Source organism: Cervus elaphus, chromosome 9 (genome assembly GCF_910594005.1).
Source record: "Cervus elaphus chromosome 9, mCerEla1.1, whole genome shotgun sequence".
NCBI lineage: Eukaryota > Metazoa > Chordata > Mammalia > Artiodactyla > Cervidae > Cervus > Cervus elaphus.
In genome coordinates, this window is record NC_057823.1 from 58,984,382 (window position 1) to 58,996,880 (window position 12,499).

General features: G+C 39.4%; 1 protein-coding gene across 7 annotated transcripts in view; it reads right to left on the reverse strand.

Moving 5' to 3' along the window:
- The window catches only part of PPP2R2B (protein phosphatase 2 regulatory subunit Bbeta), a 512,720-nt gene that overhangs the window by 17,404 nt on the left and 482,817 nt on the right, over window positions 1-12,499 (reverse strand). For all 7 annotated transcript variants that reach the window (XM_043913169.1, XM_043913170.1, XM_043913168.1 and 4 more), the window contains one exon: window positions 1,883-2,052. In XM_043913169.1, coding sequence (XP_043769104.1) covers window positions 1,883-2,052 — 170 coding nt within the window. The remainder of the gene's footprint in view (window positions 1-1,882; window positions 2,053-12,499) is intronic.

Consider the following 12,499-nt stretch of genomic DNA (forward strand, 5'->3'; position numbering starts at 1 on the left):
TTTTCTTTACTTACTATGATCCTGGTAATGAACATGGTATAATAAAAAATAAAAGTACCAACTGCTCCCCCATGGTGTAGCCTAATCCACTCTTCTCTAGCTGGGGTTCTCCAGCAGGCCACACCTCTGTCAACAACACTCTCCTAGCTTCTAATTCCCGCACTTAACACCAAATGGTTGGGCTGTTAGCAGGGGCCTGAAGGCAAGGGTTAGGGGAGGGTAAGACTGCAAGCACACAGGGGATGCTCTTTGGACCACAAGGTGACCCACAGGGGTTAACCAGACTACCTCCACCTCATCTGCAATTCTAGCCCCCAAACCTTTTACAGCATCACAGTCAGTCATCAAAGTCCTCAGCCTCCTCTCTGAACATTTCCTGCTTCTCCCGAGGCCTCTCACGTGGCAGCTGGACTTCTGCCTTCATGTGCCAAGGTGAGTGGGCTCTGTGTTCCTCTGGACCATCATTCAAGCCATCAAACACTACTTCCTGCTCCGCATCCTTCTTACAGTCATCAAGAGTCCCTCTGCCTCATGCTTGGAAGCCACTCTACAGCCTCGATCTCTCTTCCATCACCATTCCTGCCATCATTCGTAGGAATTCAAACACTCTGGACTCTTACTTAGCCTCATTATTTTCAATGAGTTTTGTCCTTTGCTTTCGTGGTCATATTATGAGCCTTGTCATCACTGTAACTGCGCTTGTCTTATAAATATCACTCTATTGCTGCCTCCTATCACTTTAATTCAAGCCCTTTAGTGTCTTGATTCTATCAGTTCTTCATTTCCCTCCTTACCTACCTTAGACTCAGTGGCCCCTCATTCCAATCACTTTAATCAATACCTTCAACAAACTTGCCTTTTTCCCTCCTTCCCTTGTAGTCACTTGGTAAAACCCCACCACTGGTTAAATCTAACTTTCTGGCCTTCCTCACCTGTACCAAGCAGGCTCATGTGGCTGGGAAGAAAGATACAATCACCAGATTTGTCTTACTTAAAATATATAAATAAGTGGATCCCATTGCAACCCTACCATAGTGCCCTAGTCAATTTGCTCTTTTAGAGGAATATTTTACACTTTCCCTTCTCACTCAGCTAATGAGCTTGCTTCTTATTTGACTGGAAAATAGTATAAGCAGAAACCATCTATATGTTCCCATCACAAATCTGCATCTGTAGCTGTTTTTACTTTTCTCTCTTTCCTTTGATGGATGAATTGTCCATCTCATCTATATCTAATTCTGCAATGGAGTATGTGCCCTTGAGAAGCTGACTGCTTCAGTTAGCCCATTCTTTACTGGCTGCTTTCTATCACCCTAAAACAAGCTATGATGCCTTCCTCAATCCTGCATCCTCTTCCAGCTACTACCTGATTTCTCTGTTCCTCTTCAAAACGAAATCTCTTTCCAAATTTCACTACGTTCACATTCTCCATTTACAATCTCTCTTGAACCCACTCCAATCAGACATTTATTCCTACCACTTCACCTCTGTCATTAAGGTACCTGATAATTTTCATGTCACTAAATCCAGTGGCCCTTTCTCAGTCCTCTCTTGATTCAACAACACTGTTCAGCAGTTGGTGACTTCCTCCTTGAGACAGTTTCTCCAGTTGGCTTCCAGGACGCCTCTCAGTTTCTGGCCCATTTCACCAGCACTTTTCTCCAACTTCTCTTGCCAGATCCATTCCCTCAGCCTGTAATCCCTAGGGCCTCAGGGTAGTTCCTGACCTTTCCTTTAGGTTAGATCTATCCAAACTTACACTGACCTGCCTACCAGCTATTTCTGGATATTGAAGTGGCTCACTGTGTCTTTTACGCAGACAGAGGCTGACTCAGAACCCTCAAGTGCCCAGTGTATGTGTTGGGTGGGTGGGGGTCTGTACCTGGTAAGTCTCGATGGGGCGGTTTTCCATGTTGAGATCCCAGACTTTGACGGTCAGATAGTCTCTGGTCATGATATACCTCCCACTGTGGCTGAACTTCACATCCGAAATTGAAGAGATAATTTCAGAGAAAAATGACCTGTTGCTTGGATCTTCTGGCTCTTCAAAAACTGCAGAACAAAAAGCAAAACACAACAAACTTAGTACCTCCTTATGAACTGATGTGAATGTGTTTGGGCCAGCTAGAAAGCCAACCGTCTAACTTGGCATGGGGTTGGAATCGGCAGATTGTAAGTTGCTAGCAGACCTATCAGCTCCCTGGCAGTAGAACAAGCTGTCACTGGTTTCTATATCATGTTTCTCATGGAAAGACTCTCATGGAACTGGTCCTGTTCACAGAGCTGACCGCTTGCACAAGCTCTGTTTCACATTTCCCCATGGTCGCTGATGGAGAAGGCAATGGTAACCCACTCCAGTGTTCTTGCCTGGAGAATCCCAGGGACGGCGGAGCCTGGTGGGCGGCCATCTCTGGGGTCACACAGAATCGGACACAACTGAAGCGACTTAGCAGCATGGTCGCTAGGTATCATTGTGATACCAGCAATGGTATACATTGCTACATACCAAAATGTAGTCCTCTTAGATGCTTAAACATTTTTTTCTACTTTTTTGAGATGTAATTCACATACCATAGAATTTACTCATCTAAATTTTACAGTTTATATGATTATATTAAAGATAACACCACCAACCATGCAATCATCAACAAAGTCTAAATTTGGGACATTTGCATCATCTCCTCCCCCCACACAAAACCCTGAACTACTTCATACCCATTAGCACTTACTCCTGTTCCCTAATTTCTGCAGCCCTAGGAGAACACTATTTTCTTGTTTTATGAAATTGCCTATTATAAAATTTTCACATGAATGGAATCATACTATACATATATTTTAAACTATATATTATATACCATATAATGCTGCTACCAATATCCATGTACAAGTTTTTGTGTGAACATATGTATTCCTCTCTCTTGGATCGTGATGTTTAATAGTGGGACTTTGCTGCCAGACTGCCTTAGGCTTAAGGTCAGACTACCATTGTCTAGCTGTGTGACCTTGGGCAAGTTATTTAACTTTCCTGAACCTCAGTCTCACAGGTGAACTCTGGCTACAATGTCTTTTGTCTGTATTTTCTATTTGCTCTGGTATCCAGTTGCTGCTTTTCTTTTCCCATAGATTCAGCTGACTTTCACTTACAGGAATTAAAAAAAGACACTGAAGCTTATTGTAAGTACCTTAATTAATCTTTCTAAACTTTTTTTGAACTTCTCTAGTTCAAACTGGATGTACACCATAGCTCTGGATATTTCCCATTTTTATGTCCTGATGGTTCCTCCTGCAATTGTGTCATATTCTGCTTGATTCATATGCCTCATCTTTTACTTACATGTTATTTTAGACCAAATGATCTTTTCTCTGAAGTCCTATCACACTTGATCTGGCCTGTTCACTTACCATTTGCTTGGGTTCTCTCCCAAAGAAAGCATCATTTTTCATATTAGTATTTAACAATCCACAGCTTATCTCACCTAGGATGTGAGCTTCTTGAAGGCAGAATTTTGTTTTTTCTTATCTTTGTACTGAGGGTTTTGCACATAAATGTTCAATAAACATTTGTTGCTTAAGTTGCAGGATACAAAATCAATACACAGAAATCACTTGCATTTCTATATACTAACAATGGAAAATCAGAAAGAGAAATTAATGAATCAATCCCATTCACCACTGCAACAAAAAGAATTAAATATCTAGGAATAAACTTTCCTAAGGAGACAAAAGAACTGTACACAGAAAATTATGAGACACTAATGAAAGAAAGCAAAGATGACATAAACAGATGGAGAGATATTCCATGTACCTGGGTAGGAAGAATCAATAATGTGAAAATTACTGTACTACCAAATGCAATCTACAGATTCAATGTGATCCCTATCAAATTATCTATGGCATTTTTCACAGAACTAGAACAAAAAATGTCACAACTCATATGAAACACAAAAGACCCTGAATAGCAAAGCACTCTTAAGAAAGAAGAATGGAGCTGGAGGAATCAACCTTCCTGACTTCAGGTTATACTACAAAGCTACAGTCATCAAGACAGTATGGTATGGCACAAAAACAGAAATATAGACCAATGGAACAAGATAGAAAACCCAGAAATAAACCCATGTACCTATGTGTAACTTGTTTTTCACAAAGGGGGCAAGAATATACAATGGGGCAAAGACAGCTTTTTCAATAAACGGTTCTGGGAAAACTGGAGGGCTACATGTAAAGAATGAATTTATAACACTTCCTAACATTTCATTCAAAGATGGGCACAATAAAGGACAGAAATGGTAGGGACCTAACAGAAACAGAAGATACTAAGAAGAGGTGGCAAGAATACACAGAAGAACTGTACAAAAAAGATCTTCACAACCCAGATAATCATGATGGTGTGAGCACACACCTAGAGCCAGGCATCCTAGAATGTGAAGTCAAGTGGGCCTTAGGAAGCATCACTATGAACATAGCTAGTGGAGGTGATGGAATACCAGTTGAGCTATTTCAAATCCTGAAAGATGACGCTGTGAAAGTGCTGCATTCAATATGCCAGCAAATTTGGAAAACTCAGCAAAGGCCACAGGACTGGAAAGGTCAGTTTTCATTCCAATCCCAAAGAAAGGCAATGCCAAAGAATGCTCAAACTACCACACAATTGCACTCATCTCACATGCTAGTAAAGTAATGCTCAAAATTCTCCAAGCTGGGCTTCAGCAATACATGAACCATGAACTTCCAGATGTTCAAGCTGGTTTTAGAAAAGGCAGAGGAACATCTGCTGGATCATCGAAAAAGCAAGAGAGTTCCAGAAAAACATCTATTTCTGCTTTATTGACTATGTCAGAGCCTTTGACTGTGTGGATCACAATAAACTGGAAAATTCTGAAAGAGACGGGCATACCAGACCACCTGACCTGCCTCTTGAGAAACCTGTATGCAGGTCAGGAAGCAACAGTTAGAACTGGACATGGAACAACAGACTGGTTCCAAATGGAAAAGGAGTATGTCAAGGCTGTTTATTGTCACCCTGTTTATTTAACTTATATGCAGAATAAATCATGAGAAACGCTGGGCTGGATGTAGCACAAGCTGGAATCAAGATTGCTGGGAGAAATCAATAACTTCAGACATGCAGATGACACCACCCTTATGGCAGAAAGTGAAGATGAACTAAAAAGCCTCTTGATGAAAGTGAAAGAGGAGAGTGAAAAAGTTGGCTTAAAGCTCAACATTCAAGGTTTTTTGTATTTCCATACAAATTGTGAAATTCTTTGGTCTAGTTCTGTGAAAAATACCGTTGGTAACTTGATAGGGATTGCATTGAATCTATAGATTGCTTTAGGTAGAATAGCCATTTTGACAATATTGATTCTTCCAATCCATGAACATGGTATGTTTCTCCATCTGTTTGTGTCCTCTTTGATTTCTTTCATCAGTGTTTTATAGTTTTCTATGTATAGGTCTTTTGTTTCTTTAGGTAGATATACTCCTAAGTATTTTATTCTTTTTGTTGCAATGGTGAATGGTATTGTTTCCTTAATTTCTCTTTCTGTTTTTTCATTGTTAGTATATAGGAATGCAAGGGATTTCTGTGTGTTAATTTTATATCCTGCAACTTTACTATATTCGTTGATTAGCTCTAGTAATTTTCTGGTAGAGTCTTTAGGGTTTTCTATGTAGAGGATCATGTCATCTGCAAACAGTGAGAGTTTCACTTCTTCTTTTCCTATCTGGATTCCTTTTACTTCTTTTTCTGCTCTGATTGCTGTGGCCAAAACTTCCAACACTATGTTGAATAGTAGTGGTGAGAGTAGGCACCCTTGTCTTGTTCCTGATTTCAGGGGAAATGCTTTCAATTTTTCACCACTGAGGGTGATGCTTGCTGTGGGTTTGTCATAGATAGCTGTTATTATGTTGAGGTACGTTCCTTCTATTCCTGCTTTTTGGAGAGTTTTAATCATAAATGAGCGTTGAATTTTGTCAAAGGCTTTCTCTGCATCTATTGAGATAATCATATGGTTTTTATCTTTCAATTTGTTAATGTGGTGTATTACATTGATTGATTTGCGGATATTAAAGAATCCTTGCATTCCTGGGATAAAGCCCACTTGGTCATGGTGTATGATTTTTTTAATATGTTGTTGGATTCTGTTTGCTAGAATTTTGTTAAGGATTTTTGCATCTATGTTCATCAGTGATATTGGCCTGTAGTTTTCTTTTTTTGTGGCATCTTTGTCTGGTTTTGGAATTAGGGTGATGGTGGCCTCATAGAATGAGTTTGGAAGCTTACCTTCCTCTGCAATTTTCTGGAAGAGTTTGAGTAAGATAGGTGTTAGCTCTTCTCTAAATTTTTGGTAGAATTCAGCTGTGAAGCCATCTGGTCCTGGGCTTTTGTTTGCTGGAAGATTTTTGATTACAGTTTCGATTTCCTTGCTTGTGATGGGAGGAATCAACCTGCCTGACTTCAGACTCTACTACAAAGCCACAGTCATCAAGACAGTATGGTACTGGCACAAAGACAGAAATATAGATCAATGGAACAGAATAGAAAGCCCAGAGATAAATCCACGGACCTATGGACACCTTATCTTTGACAAAGGAGGCAAGGATATACAATGGAAAAAAGACAACCTCTTTAACAAGTGGTGCTGGGATAACTGGTCAACCACTTGTAAAAGAATGAAACTAGAACACTTTCTAACACCATACACAAAAATAAACTCCAAATGGATTAAAGATCTAAATGTAAGACCAGAAACTATAAAACTCCTAGAGGAGAACATAGGCAAAACACCCTCCGACATGAATCACAGCAGGATCCTCTATGACCCACCTCCCAGAATATTGGAAATAAAAGCAAAACTAAACAAATGGGACCTAATGAAACTTAAAAGCTTTTGCACAACAAAGGAAACTATAAGCAAGGTGAAAAGACAGCCCTCAGATTGGGAGAAAATAATAGCAAATGAAGAAACAGACAAAGGATTAATCTCAAAAATATACAAGCAACTCCTGCAGCTCAATTCCAGAAAAATAAATGACCCAATCAAAACATGGGCCAAAGAAGACATACAGATGGCTAACAAACACATGAAAAGATGCTCAACATCACTCATTATCAGAGAAATGCAAATCAAAACCATAATGAGGTACCATTACTCGCCAGTCAGGATGGCTGCTATCCAAAAGTCTACAAGCAATAAATGCTGGAGAGGGTGTGGAGAAAAGGGAACCCTCTTACACTGTTGGTGGGAATGCAAACTAGTACAGCCACTATGGAAAACAGTGTGGAGATTTCTTAAAAAACTGGAAATAGAACTGCCATATGACCCAGCAATCCCACTTCTGGGCATACACACTGAGGAAACCAGATCTGAAAGAGACACGTGCACCCCAATGTTCATCACAGCACTGTTTATAATAGCCAGGACATGGAAGCAACCTAGATGCCCATCAGCAGATGAATGGATAAGGAAGCTGTGGTACATATACACCATGGAATATTACTCAGCTGTCAAAAAGAATTCATTTGAACCAGTCCTAATGAGATGGATGAAACTGGAGCCCCTTATACAGAGTGAAGTAAGCCAGAAAGATAAAGAACATTACAGCATACTAACACATATATATGGAATTTAGAAAGATGGTAACGATAACCTTATATGCAAAACGGAAAAAGAGACACAGAAATACAGAACAGACTTTTGAACTCTGTGGGAGAATGTGAGGGTGGGATGTTTCAAAAGAACAGCATGTATACTATCTATGGTGAAACAGATCACCAGCCCAGGTGGGATGCATGAGACAAGTGCTCGGTCCTGGTGCACTGGGAAGACCCAGAGGAATCGGGTGGAGAGGGAGGTGGGAGCGGGGATCGGGGTGGGGAATACATGTAAATCTATGGCTGATTCATATCAATGTATGACCAAAAAAAAATAAGAAAAAAAATTAAAAAAAAAGCTCAACATTCAGAAAACTAAGATCATGGCATCTGGTCCCATCACTTCATGGGAAATAGATGGGGAAACAGTGGCTGACTTTATTTCTCTGGGCTCCAAAATCACTGCAGATGGTGACTGCAGCCATGAGATTTAAAGACGCTTACTCCTTGGAAGGAAAGTTATGACCAACCTAGATAGCATATTAAAAAGCAGAGACGTTACTTTGCCAACAAAGGTCTGTCTAGTCAAGGCTATGGTTTTCCAGTAATCATGTATGGATGTGAGAGTTCGACTATAAGGAAAGCTGAGTGCCGAAGAATTGATGCTTTTGAACTGTAGTGTTGGAGAAGACTCTTGAGAGTCCCTTGGGCTGCAAGGAGATCCAACCAGTCGATCCTAAAGGAGATCAGTCCTGGGTGTTCACTGGAAGGACTGATGCTGAAGCTGAAACTCCAGTACTTTGACCACCTGATACGAAGAGCTGACTCATTGGAAAAGACCCTGATGCTGGGAAAGATTGAAGGCAGGAGGAGAAGGGGACGACAGAGGATGAGATGGTTGGGTGGCATCACCGACTCAATGGACATCATTTGGGTAAGCTCCAGGAGTTGGTGATGGACAGGGAGGCCTGGCGTGCTGCAGTTCATGGGGTCGCAAAGAGTCGGACACGACTGAGTGACTGAACTGAACACCATACACAAAGATAAACTAAAAATGGATTAAAGACCTAAATGTAACACCAGAAACTACAAAACTCTTAGAGGAAAACATAGGCAGAACACTTGATGACATAAATCAAAGCAAGATCCTCTATGACCCACCTCCTAGAGTAATGGAAATAAAAACAAAAGTAAACAAGTGGGACCTGATTAAACATAAAAGCTTTTGCACAGCAAAGGAAACTATAAGCAAGGTAAAAAGACAACCTTCAGAATGGGAGAAAACAATAGCAAATGAAACAACTGACAAAGGATTAATTTCCAAAATATACATGCAGCTCATACAACTCAATACCAGAAAAACAAACAACCCAATCAAAAAGTAGGAAAAAGACCTAAACAGACATTTCTCCAAAGATATACAGATGGCTAACAAACACATGAAAAGATGCTCAATTCACTCATTATTAAGAGAAATGCAAATCAAAACTACAATGAGATATCACCTCACACCTATCAGAATGGCCATGATCAAAAACTCTATAAACAATAAATGCTGGAGAGGGTGTGGAGAAAAGGGAACACTTTTGCATTGATGGTGGGAATGTAAATTGATACAGTCACTATGGAAGAAAGTATGGAGATTCATTAAAAAACTAGGAATAAAACCACCATATGACCCAGCAATCCCACTCCTAGGCATATACCCTGAGGAAACCAAAATTGAAAAAGACACATGTATCCCATTGTTCACTGCAGCACTATTTACAATAGCTAGAACATGAAACAATGTAGATGTCCATTGGCAGATGAATGGATAAAGAAGTTGTGGTACATATACACAATGGAATATTACTCAGCCATAAAAAGGAACATATCTGAGTCAGTTCTAATGAGGTGGATGAACCTAGAACCTATTATACAGAGTGAAGTGAGTCAGAAAGAGAAAGATAAATATCGTATTCTAATGCATATATATGGAATGAAGAATTTATTTACAGGGCAACAATGGAGAAACAGACATAGAGAATAGACTTATGGACATGGGGAGAGGGGAGGAGAGGGTGAGATGTATGGAAAGAGTAATGGAAACTTACATTACCGTATGTAAAATAGATAACCAAAGGGAATTTGCTGTATGGCTCAGGAAACTCAAACAGGGGCTCTGTATCAACCTAGAAGGGTGGGATGGGGAGGGAGATGGGAGGGAGGTTCAAAAGGGAGGGGATATATGTACTACCTATGGCTGAGTCATGTTGAGTTTTGACAGAAAACAGCAAAATTCTGTGAAACAATTATCCTTCATAAAAAATAAATAAAATAATTTGTTGCTTGATTAGAACCAAAGCCAGATAATTTAACAAAATCTTGGCCTTATAAGTGGTTAGTCTGCATGACATTGAGCTATCCATATTTGCCTACATTTAATTATTTTTGACCCACCATAATGGTAGTTGAGTATGGTTCTGCTTGGTAAGTGCTTCTATTACAGTTTTAGGCTAAACAAAACATCAGCCTGCAGGTTACTGAGTAACTCTTCCCCCAAGAGTTTCTCTTCCTGCCTGTTCAATGCACTCAGAGTCGCTATCAAATTCTATGTAGAAAATCTAGAGATGGAGACAGGATGGTGGAGTAGAAGGACGTGATCTCACCTCTCCTTATGAAAACACCAAAATCACAACCATCAACAAAAAAAATGCTGGAACCTACCAAAAATACATTCTAAATCCAAGGAAGCAGCCATTATGAGATGGTAGGAGGAGTGAAATCATGATAAGATCAAACCCCATGCCCGCTGTATGGGCGACCCACAAACTGGAGAATCATTATACTACAGAAATTCTGCCACAGGAGTGAAAGCTCTGAGCCCCATGCCAGGCTCCCCAGCCTTGGGGTCTGGCAACCGGAGGGGGAACCTTGGTAAATTTAAGAAAATTGAGATCATATCAAGCATCATTCCAACCACAATGTTATATGCCTAGAAATCAACTATAAGAAAAAAATTGCAGTAAAACAACTACAAGCATATAGAGGCTAAGCAATATGCTACTAAACAACCAGTGGATCACTGAAGAAATCAAAAGAAATAAAACAATACCTAGAGACAGATAAAAATGAAAGCATGAGGATCCAAAACACAGCAGAAGTTCTAACAGGCGAACTTATGGTTGCTGGGCGCAGGAGGCGGGTTAAGGATGGAGGGAAAGGATAGTCAGGGAGTTTGGGATGGACATGTACACATTGTTATGTTTAAAATGGATAACCAACAAGGACCTGCTGTATAGCCCAGGGAACTCTGCTCAATGTTATGTGCAACCTGGATGGGAGGGGGTCTGGGGGAGAATGGATACATGTATATGTATGGCCAAGTCTCTTCATTGTTCACCTGAAACCATCACAACATTGTCTGTTAATTGGCTATACTCCAATACAAAATAAAAAATGTCCTAAGAGAGAAGTTTATAGCAATATTGTCTTACTTCAGGAAACAAACAAACAAAAAAATTCAAACAACATAACCTTACACCTAAGGCAACTAGAGAAAGAGGAACAAACAAAACCCAGTTAGTAGAAGGAAAGAAACCATAAAGATTAGAGCAGAAATAAATAGAAGAAAAAATAGAAAAGATGAATGAAACTAAAAGCTGATTCCTTGAAAAGATAAATAAACTTGATAAACCTTTAGCCAGACTCATTAAGAAAGAGAGGGCTCAAATCAGTAAAATTAGAAATAAAAAGTTACAGTGGGGGTGAGATGGGATGGGAGGGAGGTTCAAAGGGGAGGGGACAGAGGTATACCTGAGGCTGATTCATGTTGATGTATGGCAGAAACCAACACAATACTGTAAAGCAATTTTCCTTAAATTACAAAAGAAAAGTTACAATGGACACTACAGAAATACAAAGGATCATAAGAAACTACTACAAGCAAACAAATACCAATAAAATGGGCAAATTCTTAGAAAGGTACAGTCTGAACCAGGAAGAAATAGAAAATATGGACAGACCAATCACAAGTACTGAAATCGAACTTGTGATTAAAAAATTCCCAATAAAAGTCTAGGATCAGATGGCTTCACAGGTGAATTTCATCAAATATTTAGAGAAGAGTTAACACCATATTCTTCTGAAACTCTTCCCAAAAACTGTATAGGGAGGAACACTCCCAAGCTCATTCTATGAGGCCACCATCATCGTGAGACCAAAAGCAAAGATACCACAAAAAAGTACTGTTTACAATAGCCAAGACAGAAGTAACCTAAATGTCCACCAACAGATGAATGGATAATGATGGTACATCTATATAATGGCATATTACTCTGCCATTAAAAAGAATGAAATGCCATTTGCAGCAACATGGATGGGCCTGAAGATTATCATACTAAGTGAAGTCAGAGAAAGACAAATATCATGTGACATCATTTATATTCAGAATCTAAAAAATGATGCAAGTGCATTTATTTACAAAACTGGAACAGACTCACAGACTTTGAAAACAAACTTATGGGTTACCAAAGGGGAAGGGAGGGATGAATAAATTGAGAGTTTGGGATTGACGTATAGAGACTACTATATTTAAAAGAGATGACCAACAAAGATCTACTGTATGACACAGGAAACTCTGCTCAATATCTGTAATAATCTAAATGTGAAAAGAAGAATAGATATATATATATATGTATAACTGAATCACTTTGTTGTACACCTGAAACTAACACAACTTTGTTAATCAACTATACCCCAATATAAAATAAAAATTCCAAATTCTTTGTAGAAAATCTAATATAATCTAATGAGTTGTCTTCTAAACCTTGCTGAATTATACCATGAGCCAAACCAAAATAGTAATTTTCACAGCAACAACAAAAAAACCCTGATCAATCAGAATTGAACTTGAGAGTTAAA